General features: G+C 56.3%; 1 protein-coding gene across 1 annotated transcript in view; it reads left to right on the top strand.

Moving 5' to 3' along the window:
• The window catches only part of LOC125362260, a 106,059-nt gene extending 89,722 nt beyond the window's left edge, over nucleotides 1-16,337 (top strand). Inside the window, exons 10-20 of the mRNA XM_048361020.1 lie at nucleotides 5,798-5,991; nucleotides 6,492-6,587; nucleotides 7,398-7,591; nucleotides 7,827-9,622; nucleotides 10,411-10,604; nucleotides 11,105-11,200; nucleotides 12,011-12,204; nucleotides 12,440-14,235; nucleotides 15,041-15,127; nucleotides 15,588-15,617; nucleotides 16,042-16,337. Coding sequence (XP_048216977.1) covers nucleotides 5,798-5,991; nucleotides 6,492-6,587; nucleotides 7,398-7,591; nucleotides 7,827-9,622; nucleotides 10,411-10,604; nucleotides 11,105-11,200; nucleotides 12,011-12,204; nucleotides 12,440-14,235; nucleotides 15,041-15,127; nucleotides 15,588-15,617; nucleotides 16,042-16,254 — 4,890 coding nt within the window. The 3' untranslated portion in view covers nucleotides 16,255-16,337. The remainder of the gene's footprint in view (nucleotides 1-5,797; nucleotides 5,992-6,491; nucleotides 6,588-7,397; nucleotides 7,592-7,826; nucleotides 9,623-10,410; nucleotides 10,605-11,104; nucleotides 11,201-12,010; nucleotides 12,205-12,439; nucleotides 14,236-15,040; nucleotides 15,128-15,587; nucleotides 15,618-16,041) is intronic.
• The last annotated feature ends 3,849 nt before the right edge of the window (nucleotides 16,338-20,186 follow it).

Below are 20,186 nucleotides of genomic sequence, written 5' to 3'. Positions count from 1 at the left end.
CTTCGTGGGATCTGGCTCTACCAGGGTCCCCATGGGAGAGTGGGACCCCGATCCAGAGGCCAATGACGACACCCAGGGGAGGCCTCCTCCTCATGTTGGAGGCAATTTGTGTGGTCTGAGGCGGGGCGGGGGGCGGGGACTCAGCCACAGCCCCCAAGGCCTGCGGTGAGGGGGGACTGTCAGAGCAGCCCCGGGGCCCAGGCCCCGCCTTGTTTCCTGGGGATTCTCAGGTCTCCACCCCAGCGCTCTCTGGATCTCACCAAGGGAAGAGGACCTGGGCCATCCCCAGCCAGGCAGACACCGCCCCGGGGACCTGGGCCCGCAGCATTTTGGTTTATGGAATCCTCTAGAGGGAGTCTGGTGAGGACGTGCAGGGGAGAAGTCTGTGAGGACGGGCGGTGGGGGGGGGGGAGATCTGTAAGGACATGGAGGGGCAGAGTCCGCAGGGCTGTGGAGGGGAGGGGAAGCCAGCCAGTCCACCCTTGGTCTCTCCGGCTGAGAGTCAGATTCTCAATTCAGGCCTCGGTGGAAGGAGAAGAGACTGGCCAAAGGCAGAGAGGATCCTCTGGCATGGCCACCCCGAAAGAGACACGGACTCCCCGAGGGGACTTGCAGGCAGGAGTCATTCCCCAGACACCGACGGGACACCGGAGAGGCGTGGTGAACGTGCGGCCGGCAAGGGAAAGGTAAGACGCCCCACATGGGGTTCCTTGGGCAGGTTGGGGTCCAGGAGGGTGACCGGGAGATGGATTGACCCTCAGAAAGAGAAGCAGAGGGGCCGGGCACCAGCGGCTCACGCCTGTCATCCTCGCTACTCAGGAGGCTGACATCTGAGGGCCACGGTTCAAAGCCAACCCGGGCAGGAAAGTCCATGAGACCCTTATCTGCAGTGAACCACCAGAAAACCCAGAAGAGGCTCTGGTGCTCAAAGTGGTAGAGCACCAGCCTTGAGCTGAAGAGCTCCGGGACAGCGGCCAGGCGCAGAGTTTGAGCCCCACGAACAGAGCGCTAGTCTCAAGAAAAAAGAAAAAGAAAAAACTCAGTGAAAGTGCCCAGGTCCTGAGTTCAAGCCCCATGACCAACCAAACAAAGAAAGAAAACAAAAAGAAAGAGACAGGAAGATCATGAGAGTCCAACCTGAGTTACATAGTAATATTCTATCTAAGAAAAACCACACAACCAAAAGTAGAGTTATTATATGATTCCGGTTCCCCATTGCTGAGTGTATATATATATCTCCAATGGAGATGAAGTCCTCGTACAAAGAGCGGTGCATACACTCTTGTTATTGTGGAATTATTCACAATAGCTAAGACATAGATCAGCTTTGGTATCTAACTATGTATGTTTGGACACACAAAATGTATATAATACAAGATATTATTCACCCATAAAGAAAAAACATTCTCTCTCTATCCCCCCCCCCACCCCATCCTGGGGCTTGAACGTAGGGCCTGGGCACTGTCCCTGAGTTTTTCTGTTGAAGGCTAGTGCTCTGCCCTTTGAGCCACAGCTCCACTTCTGGCTTTTTCATGGTGAAGTGGAGATAAGAGTCTCACGAACTTTCTTGGCTAGGCTGGCTTTGAACCTTGACCCTCAGATCTCAGCCTTCCGAGTAGCTAGGATTACAGGAGACAGTTACTGGTGCCCAGCATGGTTTTCTTTTTGTTATTATGTGTTTTATTATTAATTGGGTGCCAAATATGAACCGGTGGGGGGAGCATCCATGTCCTCAGCCACGGGACCATATTCCCAGCCTGAACTATCTTTGTAGGCATGTGTAATACAAAGGTGTTTTTTGGTTTAAAAGCAATGGAATAAACTATTTAGTATACATATATTCTTTATTAAATGTTGCAAACCAGGCTTGTGGTTGGTAAATCTGTTACGCTGTTTTCAAACATACTTTTAGCTACCTACCCGTGGTTGAGTACCTAGGTGCTCAAATCCACTTGTGCTTTTACTTCATTTCACCTACTGGACATTCTCTAAAGTCCCTCATGTGTTGACATGAAGAGCATTGTCTGGAAGGCATGGTTAGCTAGTCTGTCAGCCTTACTAGGCTTGATATGTGTTTTGAGATCCTAATCCATTATAAAGAGCATCTGCTAATTTGCAATTTGTGTATGCATTTTACTGTTTTGCTTTTAATCTTGACAGCATTTGTTTGAAGTTTCTAAGGTTTTCATAACAAAATGCCCCATAACAGAAATGTAAAAAAATCATTTCCTGGCAGTCCTAGAGGATCGAAGTCCAGAAGAATGCTCGGGATGTCGACGAGATTGCTTCTGCCCAGCAGATGGCTGGCTGCTTACCTTCTCATGCAGGGCCTTCTCTGCGCCTCCTTGTCTGTCCACTTCTGCAGATAAGGACACTGATCTGGTTTGCTCATCAGGGTGATGGCTTCATTTTCACTTGACTACCTCCTTAAAGGCTCTCCCTACAATCCCAGATGGTGAGGATCAAGGAGGGCTTCCCCACTGGAGGGGAGACGGTGCAACATTGGGTGGAATTCGGCTTCAGATCCCCTTCTAGACACATGGAATGAAGAATTAAACCTGTCTGCAAAGGGAGATGTAGGTAAGTAGAACTAAGATAAAGCTTAATTCATTTTTCTTTGATGAAATGTGAAAGAAATCAGGTCAAGCTGCCTTGCACATATTATGGACATCAGATTTTCTTTTTTGCCTGTCTTGGGACTTGGGACTCAGGACCTGAGCTCTGTCCCTGGCTTCTTCTTCTTCTTTCTGTCCTCAAGGTTAGTTAGCACTCTACCTCTTGAGGTACGGCGCCACTTCTGGCTTTTACTGTTTATGTGGTTCTGAGGAATCAAACCCAGGGCTTCATGCATGCTAGGCAAGCACTCTACCCCTAAGCCATATTTCCAGCCCTGGACATGAATTTTACGAGATTGTAGGGAACCGTAATTCTGTGAGTCTTTGGTGTGAAGCATACAGCTTTTCTGACTGGCGGCAAGTACTACCAGAGCTGACAACAGAGGCGGGAACACAAGGGAGCTACTACTACCTGCTATGTGCAAAGAGCAAACAAAGAGAAATTGCTTTCACAGTGCCTGGGCACTGTCTCTCTGCTCATGTGGCTAACGCGAGGGCTCTACCACGTTAAGCAATGTTCAGAATGTGGCTTCTGGGTGCTTCATTGGAGCTGCACAGTGTCAAGAGCACCCTGCCGGGGCTGGCTTTGACACCCAGCCTTTGGAGTAGCTACAATGACAGACATGAGCCACCGGTGCCTGGCTTCAAGCTGGCTTCGTGGAGGTCGTTCCAAGTCATGGGCCTTGTAGTTGTGCTGTCAGCAACGAGGCCAGCATGACCCATGAGGGTGTTCCATGTCCTGAACGCACTGTGCATCATGCCTTTGCCTAGAAAAGTGGTCCTCACCACAGAGGTGACCATCAGGCACGGAGCCATCTCCACGCTGCGCGGGGAGCGCATGTGCAGTTGGCCAAGGTGACGGCTCAGCCTCACCCAGGACGCATCAGCCAGAACATTCTCTGCCTTGTCATGGCCTCAGGGCCTGGTGGACTGGGGATGGAAAGGAGCAGGGCGTCCTCCTGCTTTCCCCTGAGCCTCACCTGCCCCTGGCCTGGGGCTAGACATGCCAGTGCCTCTGCGGGCCCCTGGTGAACAGAGCTATGGGAACTGGACACCTCACTGACCTCGGGGCAAGGACACACACGCTGCAGCCAGCGGGGATGGCAGCAACCTCAGGCCGCATTCCCGGAGTGTCAGTTTCCTTGGCTCGGTGTGGGCTCCTCCAGGGCCCTGATGGCCCATGAGCGTTTGTGGTGCTGAGGAAAGCAGGGAGGACAGGATGTGCACAAGGCTGTCACTGGCAGGTGTCCTGGCCCATGAGTGAATGAAGGAGAGTAGGGATGGTCCCTGGTGTGGAGTGCAGGCCCTTCTGGGTGACTGCCACCCGTGTGCTGGAATAGAAGGAGGACCTCTAGTCCTGAAGCCCCCCAGTCTTGAGTGTCAGTGTGACTCCAGGAGGGTTGTGTGTGAAGATGTGTACAGACTGTGCAAAGGCAGCTTGAGCACCTTTGGGTGCTGTTGGTGTGCAAGCTGTCTTGTGACTTGCTGCAGGTGAGCGGCCATCTCCGCACACCAGGCCCTCCCTGTGCATGTGCAAGCAGGAGGCTACCCATCTGTTCCCACACTCCAGCTAGGGAGGAGGGGTGTCCCTAGGATCTCTCTCAGGGTCCCAACCTTAGAGGACAAGAAAACATCAGGGAAGGCGAGAAAACCACAGCGGGAAGGGAGCAGAAGGAGTTGTGTGGAGGGAAGGAGGCCTGGATGGCTGGGAACAGGTTGGAGGAGGGTGGACAAGACAAGACTCAGGGCCTGGGGACGGCACTCACTGCCCATGCCGAGCCAGTCTCTCCCCAAAGCGGCACTGACAACCAGCCGCACACGGAGCAAGGGCTAGCCCCTGGGACCCCCGGACCCTGCAGGCTCCAGCCAGGCCTGGTCCTTCTGGCCTTTTCTGTATAAGCGGTGCTGAGGAATCGAACCAAGGGCGTCAAGCACTCTTGCCACTTGGCCATTTTCAAGCTCTCTTGGCTATATTCCCAACCCACACCTTTAGTTTTCCTTTTTGTAAAATCTAATTGTTAGATCAGCAAACTTACTTTCTTTTAAGCCATTCATGTGAAAGCAGCTTTTTTTGGGTTTTTTTTGGTGCCAGTCCTGGGCCTTGAACTCAGGGCCTGAGCACTGTCCCTGGCTTCATTTTGCTCTAGGCTAGCACTCTACCTCTTGAGCCACAGTGCCATTTCTGGCTTTTTTCTATATATGTGGTGCTGAAACCAGGGCTTCATGTATTCGGGGCAAGCACTTTAGCACTAGGCCATATTCCCAACACCACGCATTTAGTTTTGTGTACCGGCTCTCCATGAAATTGTTCCCTGCCAAGGGAGAGGCTCAGTGACGTGGGCCATTTCCTATTCTTGGTGAGACGGGGACTTAGGAGCCCCAACATCTGATGATCTGGCAGGAAGTAGCTGGACTGAGATCCCCAGGGATCAGTGCCAAGTGGCCTTGGAGCCCCTTAGAAATACAATGTCACCTCCAGGGTCCCATCTGGGTGGGGAGAGACAGTGTGCTTACGACCCCAAGGGATCGATCAAACTGAAGGTGGACACCACTGCCAGGGGTCTAGGTTGGGACAGTGAGCCTGGTCTGGGGTCCTCCTGGCCATTGGGGTTCCTGGGGGAGGCCCATCCAAGCATGAACAGGGAGGGCACTCTGCAGAGGTGAGGTCAGAAAGGCTGGGGAGAGATGACCTCACAATGGCTCCGAGTAACTAGAGCCCTGGTCCTTCCGGGCACCCACAGTCCATACAAGCCACAGAGCGTATGCTTGTGTGGACAGTGACTACTGGAAAATGTTTTGCTGTTGTTGGCAAATTTGTCGAGACTCAGGCCAGAATGAAAGGCGGACAGGCGGCTTGGTGGCCGTCTGTCCACGCTGGCTGCGCCCGAGGCTCTGCCGCCGCCTCCGGAGGTGGTTCCGGAGGAGAGCACGGGTGACGTGGGCCAGTGAAGGGCAGGAAACTGTTGGGCCGACTCACATTCTTCATCTCCAGGCTCCTCCTAGGCTGTCCCTGCTGTGTGTGTGTGTGTGTGTGTGTGTGTGTGTGTGCGCATGTGTGTGTGTGTGTTCCTTCTTTGGTGTGGGTACATTCTCTCCAGGTGCCTGAGTCAAGTGAGTGGTGATGAGACTTCTGGTCATATTATGCACCGCACTTGACCTGTCCTTCCATGTTTGTCCTCTAGAATGAAGATGGCTTGGCCCCAGTTATGGAGGAGGCCTACGGGTCAGAGGTCATCGAGGCAAGCACACCGGAGGAGCAAGTAGAGGGCTTGCTGCGTGCCCAGTTGATCCAGGACACCATCTTCATTAATAATTTCTTGGACACCTACAGGATGTTTCAGAACACCCACGAGGTCGTGGATCTACTCTTCAACAGGTGAGTGCCAACTGGAATTGGATAGGGTTCCTCAGCTGCACTGGGAGCCTTGGGAATGCAGTGTGGCGGGTGGAGTGTGCCTAGAAACTCACTCTGTGGCAGTGGTCTTTGCCTGGGAGTTGAGCAGGGAAGTCCTTGGAGAGGCCTGGCCTGGCTGGCAGCTTCCAGGGTCCCGTGGGGGCTGTGGGCTCTTCCGTTTGACTCTGTTTGTTTGAGGCCTCCCACAAAGCAGTGACTCTCACCAGCAAGAAGGAAAGCGATGCACGCTGGGCGAAGGGTGTCAACCTAGATGTACACAGAGCAGGCATGTCTAGGCCAGAGGCAAGACACGTGGACTGGTCTTTTGATCAGGGCAGGAGCTGCTTGTCCTCTTGCAGGAACGAGATAGCAAGTAGCTCCACTGGAAGGGCCGAGATGCAGGCAATGAGGTAAAAGATGGGAGAAGAGCAGGATGTGCCAGCTGTCCTGGGCTGGCCAGTGATGCTTCAACCCCTCCGCAGGTTCTGGACTTTTGAAGCCCCCATGGGCTGCTCAGGAAGGACTGCTGCCCTTCCCCACTGCAGCCAGGAGATGATTCCTCGGGACCAGCGCTGCTAGTGAGTGGCTTTGATCCCCAGGGAGGTCCCATGTCTCCAGAGTGCAGACAAGTGTGTGTGTGTGTGTGTGTGTGTGTGTGTGTGTGTGTGTGTGTGTGAGGTTTGCAGGGTGAGGCTTGGCCAACCTAGGGCCCCTCAGCTCTTGTACTTGTCATCAGAGACTTGGGTTGCGGGCTCCATCTGTGGGAGGTGGAAGACTCCAGGCGCTGGGTACTAGTATAGAATAGCAGTGGAGTCTGAGGCTCGGCACAGAGCCCTGTGAGAATCCATCCTCAGCACAGCCCATGTCATCCAGGCTTGCTCAGCTCTCCTTGAGGTCCAGCTTAGGTCGAGGGTCCTGTGTCCTTGGAAAGGTCCCCGGACACGCTGTGAGGAATCTGGATGACAGCTCAGGGCTACCCGGAGACAATCAGCAAGGAGAAGGGGTGGAGTCTGTAGCCAGCCCATGTGGCTTGCTGAGGAAGGAGGCAGAGGAGTTTCCAAGGAGGTGGAGCAGACCCCTGTGTGTGCCAGGAAAGACAGCAAGCCTTCTTGGAGTACAGTGTGTAGAGGCCCAGGGCAGAGAGCAAGAAGGCGGTGCCACTTGCAGAAGAGGCCAGAGCTGTTCCCAGCTGTGGGTCTTGCAGCGCTCCTTGGAGCTTGTCTGCCGGCCTGGCCTGGGATGGCTTGACACTGGTGGCACAGCTCAAAGGTGCTCGAATTGGCAAATCCTGGTGTCTGCCAGGACTTTAAGCCACGTAGGTGGGTGAAGAAGACCATGGGAGCTGCTGGCCTTTCTTGAGACTCTGTTTGCCACCCATGTGCCTCCAGTGCCATCTCGGGGCTCATAAACACCTGGCTGGACCGCCGCCCGCAGGACTTCTTGGAAGCTGCCCAGCATCCGTGCCTCCAACGCCTCCGGGCTCAACTGCGGCTCCATATGTGTGGCTCCGAGCTGGAGCGCCATGTCTCCCATCTCCTGGCGCAGTTGGGGATCCAGGAATCCATCCCGGGCGAGGCTACGGGTGCGGGGCCTGCGTCAGAGCCGTGGGCTGGGCAGGGCGGATGGTGCAGGGCACCCCGGGAGCAGGCTCCCAAAGGAGCTGTGGGCCGGGAACGAGACAAGCATGGGCCCCGGCAACCTCTTCTCTAGGAGATGGGGAAGAGGCCATGCAGGGAAACCCAGGGGGAGGGTGTGGTGGGATTCCTCAAAGCCTGGGCACAGAGCAGTCGTGGAGAAGATCCTGTCTCCTCCTGCAGCTCCGGCAGCAGCCGCCCTGGTGGCTGTGACCCCGACTCGCGAGCTGGCTTCCGCTCCCAGCCGGAGGGTGGCCCTCTGCACGCTGGGTGGAACAGCGACGGCTGCCCGAGCGCAGGCCCCTTCAGCCTTGAATCCGGCTGGCAGGCGTCTGGGAGCCCAAGCTGCGTGTGTGGATGAAGAGCCACGGGCCACGCCGGCTCTGCTGCCTAGGCCTGAAGGGGCACGAGCAGCCCGCGGGGAGGCGTCATCATCCCCCACTTGGGCTTCGGAGCTTAGTGGCCAGGGACCAGCGGCGGCCGGTGCTGAGCTGGAGCCCTCCTGCTCCGGGGCTCCGGGGTTGAGTGGAGGAGAAGCAGCGGTGCGCTCTGGGGAGATGCAGCCCTGCTTCAGCTTGTTACCTGTGCTCGGGGCCCAGCCTGCCCCAGAAGCCATCGCTGAGGCAGAGCCAGCGTCCACCTTGGCTCCCCTTCTAAGCGCTAGATCTTCATTCTTCACTCCTGAGCTGGAGCTGCTCATGTACTTAGCGCTGCTGCTCTTTGACCTGGGAGCTCCGGCTGCGCTGCTCTGTGGACTCGCAGTACTGGCTCTGCTGCTCTGTGCCATGCAGGCTCTAGGCTCCCGTGTCCCATCGGAGCCAGCGTCCCCCATGGCTCGGGGCCCCGGTGCTGATGGAGCTCCAGCATGGAGTGCTGCCGACAGGGAGCCGTGTGCCAGCGGGGCTCCCATGGTCCCTTGCAGCCAGCCGGCCTCCAGTGGTGTGCCGGCAGTGGACCTGATCCAGATCCTGGCGCTGCTTGTCTTCCGAGGACCCGAAGGCATGCTCTCAGATGTGGGAGTTCGCTTTCTGATGCTCCATGCGTTGAGATCATTCAATTCTTGTGCCCAATCAGAGTCACCTACCAGCTTGGCTCTGGTGCACAGTGCTCAGGGAGCATTGGGAAGTAGCGTTGACGATGAGGCCAGTTTGCCCTCGTCTCCTCCTCTCAGTCTTCAAGACCCGGACTGCAGTGCAGACCTGGAGGTGCTTCTCTCCTTAAGTGTGTTGTTTTACCGTTTTGGAGCACCAGCTGTGGCGCTCTTTGTGGTTGGATTTCCGGCCATGGTTCTTGTCGTGGTGAGAGCTATAGCCTGTCACGCGGGCTTGGAGCCATCGGCCACCTGGGCTCAGGTGCGCAGTAGAGATGAAGCTCCATCCTCCAGGCCTGCCGTGAAGCCACGATCTAGCTCTGCTCCAGGATTCAGTGTCGGAGACGCAGCTCCCAGGGCAGAGCTGGACCTCTTTCTGCCCGCGGCTGCGGTGCTGGCTCTGGTCCAGACACCCATTCTGGCTTTGTGTGTGGGAGGAGCACTCGCTATTGTGCTCCTCCTTGTAAGAGCCCCAATTTGCCAGACTCCATCTGGGAGTGCTCAGCTGGGGCCACATTCCAGCATGGTTTCGGGGCTCAGGCGTGAGGACACAGCAGCCTCCGGGGCCAAGAGGGAAGGCCCGAGAAGCTCGACGCCGGTGTCGGGCCTGCTTTGCACCGCAGCGGGCAATGCCTGTGCTCCAGGGCTCGCTCAGGACAGCGCAGCTGCCTGGAGCCCTCAGCACGAGTCCCATAACTGCCTGGCCACGGTGAAGGAGCAGGCTCCCTGCGCTTCTGGCCATTCGGACCGGGATCGGGCAGCAGTTCCTGCCCAAGAAGCTTGCCACCATCTTTTGCTGGGCAGAGAGATTGTGCGCAGCCGGAAGGAGCCTCCTGCCCTGACTGCAGTTCCCCAGCTGATGTCGGAGCAGCTCCCCAGGATGGATGTGGTGAGGGGCTGGGCAGGGGCTGCATGTGGGGGGTTGGGTTTCCTGTGCCCTCTGCTGCCCAGGACCACGCTTCCTACCCCTGGAGCCCAAGGATTGTTGCCCCAGCCCCAGCTCCGGCACACCTGGCCCCTGTCTGTCTAGGACCATTTGGTTAAGTGCGATCCCTAAAGAGACGAGGCCTGCTCCCCTGCCATGAAATGTGTGCAACGAAGCGGTGGAGCAGAAAGAGTGGCAGGCAGGATAGAGCTCAGCCTAAAGTACCAGGAGCCGGTGGTCTCCACACTCCGTCGGGAGGCACCTGATGTGTCACTGATGGGAGCCAAGGCCAGGGACGGGAAAGGGCACCAGTTCTTGTGGTAGGACCTATGCCGGTGTCCTTAACACACACGTGCTGGCAGGGCCTGGGCGAAAGAAGGTTTTTCTGGAGTCAGGAAGGCAAGTGGGAGGACTGAGCGCACTTGGGGAAACACCACTGTCTCCTTCCTACCTTAGTTCCCTTGGAGTCTCTGTGGGGGTGGTGTGCTGGGCGGTCAGCACAGCAGATCCAGAGAATCCCAGAGCCTGGAGTGTCCTCCTTCCTGCTCTGAGCTCCATAGCCATGTGTCTGTGGTGTAATGTGTGTGTGTGTGTGTGTGTGTGTGTGTGTGTGTGTGTGCGTGTGTGTGTGTGTGTTCCTTCTTTGGTGTGGGGTCCATTCTCTCCAGGTGCCCGAGTCAACTGACTGGTGATGAGTCTTCTGGGCATATTGTCCATTGCCCTTGACCTGTCCTTCCATGTTTTTCCTCTAGAATGAAGATGGCTTGGCCTCAGTTATGGAGGAGGCCAGCGGGTCAGAGGTCATCATGGCAGGCACACTGCAGGAGCAAGTAGAGCGCTTGCGGCTTGCCCAGTTGATCCAGGACTCAAGCTTCATTTACTACTACTTGGACACCTACAGGATGTTTCAGGACACCCAGGAGGTGGTGGATCTACTCTTCAGCAGGTGAGTGCCAACTGGAATTGGATAGGGTTCCTCAGCTGCACTGGGAGCCTTGGGAATGCAGTGTGGCGGGTGGAGTGTGCCTAGAAACTCACTCTGTGGCAGTGGTCTTTGCCTGGGAGTTGAGCAGGGAAGTCCTTGGAGAGGCCTGGCCTGGCTGGCAGCTTCCAGGGTCCCGTGGGGGCTGTGGGCTCTTCCGTTTGACTCTGTTTGTTTGAGGCCTCCCACAAAGCAGTGACTCTCACCAGCAAGAAGGAAAGGGATGCACGCTGGGCGAAGGGTGTCAACCTAGATGTACACAGAGCAGGCATGTCTAGGCCAGAGGCAAGACACGTGGACTGGTCTTTTGATCAGGGCAGGAGCTGCTTGTCCTCTTGCAGGAACGAGATAGCAAGTAGCTCCAATGGAAGGGCCGAGATGCAGGCAATGAGGTAAAAGATGAGAGAAGAGCAGGATGTGCCAGCTGTCCTGGGCTGGCCAGTGATGCTTCAACCCCTCCGCAGGTTCTGGACTTTTGAAGCCCCCATGGGCTGCTCAGGAAGGACTGCTGCCCTTCCCCACTGCAGCCAGGAGATGATTCCTCGGGACCAGCGCTGCTAGTGAGTGGCTTTGATCCCCAGGGAGGTCCCATGTCTCCAGAGTGCAGACAAGTGTGTGTGTGTGTGTCTGTGTGTGTGTGTGTGTGTGTGTGTGTGTGAGGTTTGCAGGGTGAGGCTTGGCCAACCTAGGGCCCCTCAGCTCTTGTACTTGTCATCAGAGACTTGGGTTGCGGGCTCCATCTGTGGGAGGTGGAAGACTCCAGGCGCTGGGTACTAGTATAGAATAGCAGTGGAGTCTGAGGCTCGGCACAGAGCCCTGTGAGAATCCATCCTCAGCACAGCCCATGTCATCCAGGCTTGCTCAGCTCTCCTTGAGGTCCAGCTTAGGTCGAGGGTCCTGTGTCCTTGGAAAGGTCCCCGGACACGCTGTGAGGAATCTGGATGACAGCTCAGGGCTACCCGGAGACAATCAGCAAGGAGAAGGGGTGGAGTCTGTAGCCAGCCCATGTGGCTTGCTGAGGAAGGAGGCAGAGGAGTTTCCAAGGAGGTGGAGCAGACCCCTGTGTGTGCCAGGAAAGACAGCAAGCCTTCTTGGAGTACAGTGTGTAGAGGCCCAGGGCAGAGAGCAAGAAGGCGGTGCCACTTGCAGAAGAGGCCAGAGCTGTTCCCAGCTGTGGGTCTTGCAGCGCTCCTTGGAGCTTGTCTGCCGGCCTGGCCTGGGATGGCTTGACACTGGTGGCACAGCTCAAAGGTGCTCGAATTGGCAAATCCTGGTGTCTGCCAGGACTTTAAGCCACGTAGGTGGGTGAAGAAGACCATGGGAGCTGCTGGCCTTTCTTGAGACTCTGTTTGCCACCCATGTGCCTCCAGTGCCATCTCGGGGCTCATAAACACCTGGCTGGACCGCCGCCCGCAGGACTTCTTGGAAGCTGCCCAGCATCCGTGCCTCCAACGCCTCCGGGCTCAACTGCGGCTCCATATGTGTGGCTCCGAGCTGGAGCGCCATGTCTCCCATCTCCTGGCGCAGTTGGGGATCCAGGAATCCATCCCGGGCGAGGCTACGGGTGCGGGGCCTGCGTCAGAGCCGTGGGCTGGGCAGGGCGGATGGTGCAGGGCACCCCGGGAGCAGGCTCCCAAAGGAGCTCTGGGCCGGGAACGAGACAAGCATGGGCCCCGGCAACCTCTTCTCTAGGAGATGGGGAAGAGGCCATGCAGGGAAACCCAGGGGGAGGGTGTGGTGGGATTCCTCAAAGCCTGGGCACAGAGCAGTCGTGGAGAAGATCCTGTCTCCTCCTGCAGCTCCGGCAGCAGCCGCCCTGGTGGCTGTGACCCCGACTCGCGAGCTGGCTTCCGCTCCCAGCCGGAGGGTGGCCCTCTGCACGCTGGGTGGAACAGCGACGGCTGCCCGAGCGCAGGCCCCTTCAGCCTTGAATCCGGCTGGCAGGCGTCTGGGAGCCCAAGCTGCGTGTGTGGATGAAGAGCCACGGGCCACGCCGGCTCTGCTGCCTAGGCCTGAAGGGGCACGAGCAGCCCGCGGGGAGGCGTCATCATCCCCCACTTGGGCTTCGGAGCTTAGTGGCCAGGGACCAGCGGCGGCCGGTGCTGAGCTGGAGCCCTCCTGCTCCGGGGCTCCGGGGTTGAGTGGAGGAGAAGCAGCGGTGCGCTCTGGGGAGATGCAGCCCTGCTTCAGCTTGTTACCTGTGCTCGGGGCCCAGCCTGCCCCAGAAGCCATCGCTGAGGCAGAGCCAGCGTCCACCTTGGCTCCCCTTCTAAGCGCTAGATCTTCATTCTTCACTCCTGAGCTGGAGCTGCTCATGTACTTAGCGCTGCTGCTCTTTGACCTGGGAGCTCCGGCTGCGCTGCTCTGTGGACTCGCAGTACTGGCTCTGCTGCTCTGTGCCATGCAGGCTCTAGGCTCCCGTGTCCCATCGGAGCCAGCGTCCCCCATGGCTCGGGGCCCCGGTGCTGATGGAGCTCCAGCATGGAGTGCTGCCGACAGGGAGCCGTGTGCCAGCGGGGCTCCCATGGTCCCTTGCAGCCAGCCGGCCTCCAGTGGTGTGCCGGCAGTGGACCTGATCCAGATCCTGGCGCTGCTTGTCTTCCGAGGACCCGAAGGCATGCTCTCAGATGTGGGAGTTCGCTTTCTGATGCTCCATGCGTTGAGATCATTCAATTCTTGTGCCCAATCAGAGTCACCTACCAGCTTGGCTCTGGTGCACAGTGCTCAGGGAGCATTGGGAAGTAGCGTTGACGATGAGGCCAGTTTGCCCTCGTCTCCTCCTCTCAGTCTTCAAGACCCGGACTGCAGTGCAGACCTGGAGGTGCTTCTCTCCTTAAGTGTGTTGTTTTACCGTTTTGGAGCACCAGCTGTGGCGCTCTTTGTGGTTGGATTTCCGGCCATGGTTCTTGTCGTGGTGAGAGCTATAGCCTGTCACGCGGGCTTGGAGCCATCGGCCACCTGGGCTCAGGTGCGCAGTAGAGATGAAGCTCCATCCTCCAGGCCTGCCGTGAAGCCACGATCTAGCTCTGCTCCAGGATTCAGTGTCGGAGACGCAGCTCCCAGGGCAGAGCTGGACCTCTTTCTGCCCGCGGCTGCGGTGCTGGCTCTGGTCCAGACACCCATTCTGGCTTTGTGTGTGGGAGGAGCACTCGCTATTGTGCTCCTCCTTGTAAGAGCCCCAATTTGCCAGACTCCATCTGGGAGTGCTCAGCTGGGGCCACATTCCAGCATGGTTTCGGGGCTCAGGCGTGAGGACACAGCAGCCTCCGGGGCCAAGAGGGAAGGCCCGAGAAGCTCGACGCCGGTGTCGGGCCTGCTTTGCACCGCAGCGGGCAATGCCTGTGCTCCAGGGCTCGCTCAGGACAGCGCAGCTGCCTGGAGCCCTCAGCACGAGTCCCATAACTGCCTGGCCACGGTGAAGGAGCAGGCTCCCTGCGCTTCTGGCCATTCGGACCGGGATTGGGCAGCAGTTCCTGCCCAAGAAGCTTGCCACCATCTTTTGCTGGGCAGAGAGATTGTGCGCAGCCGGAAGGAGCCTCCTGCCCTGACTGCAGTTCCCCAGCTGATATCGGAGCAGCTCCCCAGGATGGATGTGGTGAGGGGCTGGGCAGGGGCTGCATGTGGGGGGTTGGGTTTCCTGTGCCCTCTGCTGCCCAGGACCACGCTTCCTACCCCTGGAGCCCAAGGATTGTTGCCCCAGCCCCAGCTCCGGCACACCTGGCCCCTGTCTGTCTAGGACCATTTGGTTAAGTGCGATCCCTAAAGAGACGAGGCCTGCTCCCCTGCCATGAAATGTGTGCAACGAAGCGGTGGAGCAGAAAGAGTGGCAGGCAGGATAGAGCTCAGCCTAAAGTACCAGGAGCCGGTGGTCTCCACACTCCGTCGGGAGGCCCCTGATGTGTCACTGATGGGAGCCAAGGCCAGGGACGGGAAAGGGCACCAGTTCTTGTGGTAGGACCTATGCCGGTGTCCTTAACACACACGTGCTGGCAGGGCCTGGGCGAAAGAAGGTTTTTCTGGAGTCAGGAAGGCAAGTGGGAGGACTGAGCGCACTTGGGGAAACACCACTGTCTCCTTCCTACCTTAGTTCCCTTGGAGTCTCTGTGGGGGTGGTGTGCTGGGCGGTCAGCACAGCAGATCCAGAGAATCCCAGAGCCTGGAGTGTCCTCCTTCCTGCTCTGAGCTCCATAGCCATGTGTCTGTGGTGTAATGTGTGTGTGTGTGTGTGTGTGTGTGCGTGCGTGTGTGTGTGTGTGTTCCTTCTTTGGTGTGGGGTCCATTCTCTCCAGGTGCCCCCGTGCTGTGGGAGGCCCTGTGCGGATGCAGGCTGCCTGAGCCGTCTGCTCGGATTGGGGTGGGGGGAGCCCTGGGCTCTGACCATCACCCTGCCAACCCTACAGGCGATGAGCAAGGGCCTCGTGCCCTATCGGAGAATCTTCCCGAATGACTCTCTCCTGATTCACGTGGACGACGACAACGTGCAGGATGTGAGTAGCCAGGACCTAGCTGGGCGCCTGGCGCCGGCGTCCTGAGCTCTGGCTCTGCTGCTGGCCTCAAGGCCGTGCTCTGAGCTGAGCGCAATGGCCCTGGGAGCAGGTGCCACCCACAGGCGCCTGACCCCTGTGCTGTGGGCGCACAGCCCAGCTGGGACTTCAAGTCCCATAAGGGAGGATCTGGGGCCCCTCCTGGGAGCAGATTTCCTAAGACAAACAACGTGTGGCCCAAGCCAGGCCGTTTCCCCTGAAGCCCCAATGTCCCTCCTAGCTCCGAAGGGTCAGTCCTCACACTGCCTGCACCTGACCGCACGCTGCGTCCCCAGCCCTGCCCTCTGCAAGCTGCTCCTCTTCCTGTGCACGCACGTGGGAGCCCGTGGCTAGAGGAGCCCCAGCGCAGAGGGCCTAAGGGCAGATGGGCCCCATTCTAACTGCAATGCCCTCTGCCTTCTAGGAGAGAAGCAAAGGGAAGCCATTGATCAAGGTGAGTGGGAGCTGCCCACACAGGACAGGGCCGGTGGGGGCCAGCAGGGTGGTGCAGTCAGGCCCGCCCCTCTGCTCTTTCCTCCTGGGGGCGATGAGAGGAGGGAGAAGCGCTACCCCCGGCAGGGTGGGGTGTGAGGTGGCCCCCAGCAGATTCCCCGCTGGCAGGATGGAGTGAGAGGGCGTGGCTGTGAGCTCCCCAGCAGCCTCGGGAGGCTCCGTGGAGGTTGGGTGGCAGAGCCTCACTGTCTTCCACAGCCATCCCTGAGAAGGGGGCACACTTAGGAAGGCAGTGATTGCCAAGAGTTGGACTGGAGCCGCGTGCTAGCAGGGCGCTGGGGAGTGGGAGCTTGGACTGTGCTTGGGGCTTGCACTCCAAGAACCTCTCTATGCCACCATTCACACCACACTGCCTTCCCTTGCAGTGGCGGCTCCCGGCCAATCCAAAAGACCTTTCTCCAGAGGACCAAGAAGAAGCACAGAGTCCGCTTCAGCCGTCCTCCCAAGTAGAGAAAGGGCCAAAACCTTTAACATCATCTCCCCTTGGTCTGGCTGGACCGGGGCTAATGACCGCACCCCTACACAGTGGCCCCGGCCACACCTCCCCTGCATTCACCTCCAATCCTGAAACCCTCTGAATCCTCCTTCCCCAATCCTGTATTAAGTGAAATGTGGCAGCCTTGCCTACTAGAATGTTACAAAAAAAAAAAAAAAAAAAAAACACAAAATACCAGAAAAAAACAAAAAAAAATGAAAAAACCCCACAAAATAATGGAAAAAAGCAAAAAAAAAAAAACAAAAAAAGGAAAAAAGAAAAAAAAATTAAAAAATACAAAATACCAGAAAAAAAAACAAAAAAACCCCACAAAATAACAGAAAAAACCAAAAAAACCAAAAAAAAGAAAAAAAAAAACAAAAATGAGAAAATAAAAAAATTCTCCCAACTCTGCGCCGCCCCCTGTGGGGCCGGCAGGAGGCAGCTCTTTCGGGAGCTATGCCAGGGCGGCCTGGACAAGGAAATCGTTCCTGCTCTAAAGCCTGAACGCTGGGCCTTGGGGCCCTTTGGGTCCAGTGCTGCATTGTGTCGCTATGTGTCATCCTCGGAAGTAAAGTGACACTCCTCCCACTTCAAGAGCACAAAAGAAGAACTGCATGAGCCTATCCCCTCTCTCTTCTGGACTCTCACAGGAGACACCCAGTGGAATTGGAACATGGTTTACATCCCTATTGCAAAGGAACTTCCACATCAGGAGAACCTGCGTCTATTTTAGAAACTGTGAACCAGCCTCATCACCCAAATGTGTGTGTTCCTAGAAATAATGTTCCCGGCCCCTTATTCCAGTGACGACAGAGCACCTGTGTACCGTGGTTTGTTTTGATGATCGCATGGCCATCTATCAGTGGACAATATCCTGTGAGCCCATGGGAGCATCCAAGTACCGCTGGTTCCTAACGCCTGCTGTTCGTGCATCGGTCCCGAATACGTGGACTACGGAAGTAAGACCTTCAAGTGTACGCACTTAATGTTTTAAAGAAGAAAATCGTAAATAGAAAGCATCTTAGTTAGAAAGAAATTTGTAGGTATGAGAGTTCCTCAGAGAATCGAACCATGGCATCAGAGTGCCAACAGGTTATGAAGATGTCAAGATTCTGCATGGCATTCCCTTTAAGGTATGGTCTATCCAGGGATGCCTTCAGTTACAAGGTTATAGCTGCTCTTGTTCTTAATTCCCCACTGGTAACATAGCTTTACCTTTGGACACTTGGACAACTTTGCTCATAATTGCAACAGGTAACACAAAGAATTCCTAAAAGATCTGAGTTAGTAACGTAAAGCCTGATGATCTATTCTTTGGTATGCAAAAGCTTTCTGTCTTCTAAATTCTAGCATTAAACTGATACCATGAGCAATGATTTCTGCTCTGCTACTGAATGTCATTCTTCATTGTTCCCTGGTAGTGTTTATGTACTCTGTAAGTACAGTACATATTGAAATATATTACTGTAACAGCAGGGGGAGGGCACGACGGGGAGAACTTGACGGGAGGCTGGCCTGCCCTCCCCCCAGGCCTCTCCCTGCTTGGATGGGCTGGCGAGGGTGTCCTCCCCCAAATCCGTGTCCTGGTGTGAAAAGAAGCAATCTCTCCAGTCAGACATGAGCACCTGCAGCTGGCAACCATCACCGGTGTAACCCCAACTTCCCCGGTGTAACCCCAACTTCCCAGGCTCTGTGTGGAGGCTGTACATAACCATCTGCCCGTCTGCGCGTGCGCGTGTGGCCTGCCAGCCACGACCTGTAACATCTGTTCACAGAGGTCAAGAGTAGCTGTTAACAACCTAGCACTCCATGTGTTGACAAGCCCGAGTCCCGCAAAACAGGACAGGGGCAGCGTCAGGCTGGGCGAGGATCAAAGCCAGCAGAACACCCCGCCCAGTGCCCGCCTAGCGGGGAGAGCGCAGCCACCTCTGCACAGAAGTGAACCGCCCGCCCCAGATCTCCTAGATTCCCTGTGACATCGCAGGGCCTTGCGCTCCCCACACGGTGACAGCCAGGCAGGACAGATTCGGGGACACGAGGCACGCGACAGCACAGCCAGGAGTTCACAAACTCAGCCCAGAGCAAATACAGGAGACAGGTCTCCACCCAGCCACTTCCCTGAGATGAAGGCACCAAAGCCAATGGAGGGGACAATGACGCCGGTGGCCGGTGACAGGCTGGGATCCACGTGGAGTTTGCCGCATGTGGCTGCCCAGTCTTCCCAACACCAGTTGGTGAAGAGGCCATCTTCCTTCCAGCGTGTGTCTCTGGCTCCTTTGTCGAGTAGCAGATGGCTCCAAGTGTGTGGTTTGATTTCTGGGTCTTCAATTCTGTCCCATGGACCTTCAGTTCTGTGTCTGTGGTTTTGTAGTTGAGTTTGGAATGTGGTATTGTCATACAGCCTACAGTGCTTTTATTCTTTTTTTTTTTCCTAGAGTTGCTTTGGCTAGTCTAGGGATTTTGTTGGGTCATATCAATTTGTGGCTTGTTTTCTCTACTCAGTAAAGAACGCCATTGGATTTTTATGGGTATTGCATCGAGTGTCTATCATTTTGGCAGTATGGCTATTTTCACAATATCCAGTCTAACTATCCATGCACATGAAAGGTCTTTGCGTTTTGTTTAGATTTTTACACTTTTCACTAAGTGGATCTTTTACATCTTTGGTTCGGTTAGGTTCCTAGATTCTTTTGAGGCTATTACAAGTGGGGTTGTTTTTATGATTTCTCTTTCTGCTTGTACATTGTTGGCATACGGAAAGGCTACTGAATTGTTTTAAGGCTGCTGGGTTTTGTGGGTTAATTTTGTATCCTGCTACTTTGCCAAAATGATTGATTAGTTCTAAGAGCTTGGGAATGGAGGGTTTTGGTCCTTCAAGTACAAGATCATGTCATCTGCAAATAGGGATAGTATAATTTCTCCTTTGGCGATGTGGATCTCCTTCCTGTCCATTTCTTGCCTTATTGCTCTGACTAGCCGTGGATTGAGAAACAGTGTATTTGGCAGCATAGGAGCGCTGTCTTCTTGGTCTTCGCCTTGGACTCCACAGGCCTCCTGAGTTGAGTGTGGGCTTCTCCACCCTGGAAGGCTGGCGGCTGGGAGGGATTTGGGGATTCCTGTGGGGCCCCAGTGGCGGGGATCTCGGTGGTAATGAGGCCCCTCTGCGCCTGGATAATGGTCACGACACCCCACACTGGTGAGCCGACACGGAGCGAAACCAACGTCAGCCTCACGGTCTCAAAACTGTACCAGGGTCACGTGACTGCGCTGTGGGGGCCGGCCTGCCCAACACAGGGGACATCGAATCATTTGAAAAGAGAGAGACAGACGGACGAGCCCACGTGCCGCCAGGAGGATGGCAGCGTGGGGAGCAGAGGTGGGCACTGGCACAGCGCAGGCAGGGCCTCTTCGGTGCTGGCATGGGAAGCCGCGGCCTGGCATGGGCTGGGAGCCTGCGCTCTACCTGAGCTCCATCCCAGGCCCACGGACGGGACTTGAGAATGGAGTCACGAGTCTGTCAGCAGCACTGAATGCACTCCATGAGATCATTACTCAGTTTATATGATCAGTATGAGGATAGTAAAATCCTGATCTTTGTTACATTGTTTTTCCAGTCCTGGGGCTTGAACTCAGGGCCTGAGCACTGTCCCTGAGCTTCTCTTGCTCAAGGCTCACTTCTTTGCCCACTTGGGGCTTTTTCTAAATATGTGGTGCTGAGGAACCCAGGGCTTCGTGTATACAAAGTAGTTGTTAGGTGCCGCCATCTTAGCCACACGAGGCCCCAAGACTGAGATACAGGCGCGGCCAGCGAGTTGACTTCCAGGTGTGCCCCACAGACCAGGCCCAGAGTTCGAGCCCCAGCAACAGCAAAAGAAAGAGAAGCAAGGGGTTGCAGTGAGCCTGACGCTCTCCCCTCCTGGGTCTAGACGAGATGGAAGGGTTGCCGAAAGGAGACCTCCACGGCGGTTCAGACACGAGAGACTTTATTAGAAAACCAAACCCGGCCTGGAAGTGAGGGAAGGGGCGGTCCCG

The sequence above is a fragment of the Perognathus longimembris genome, chromosome 13 (assembly GCF_023159225.1).
Source record: "Perognathus longimembris pacificus isolate PPM17 chromosome 13, ASM2315922v1, whole genome shotgun sequence".
Classification (NCBI taxonomy): Eukaryota; Metazoa; Chordata; class Mammalia; order Rodentia; family Heteromyidae; genus Perognathus; species Perognathus longimembris.
This window is presented reverse-complemented; position numbering and strand designations above follow the sequence as displayed.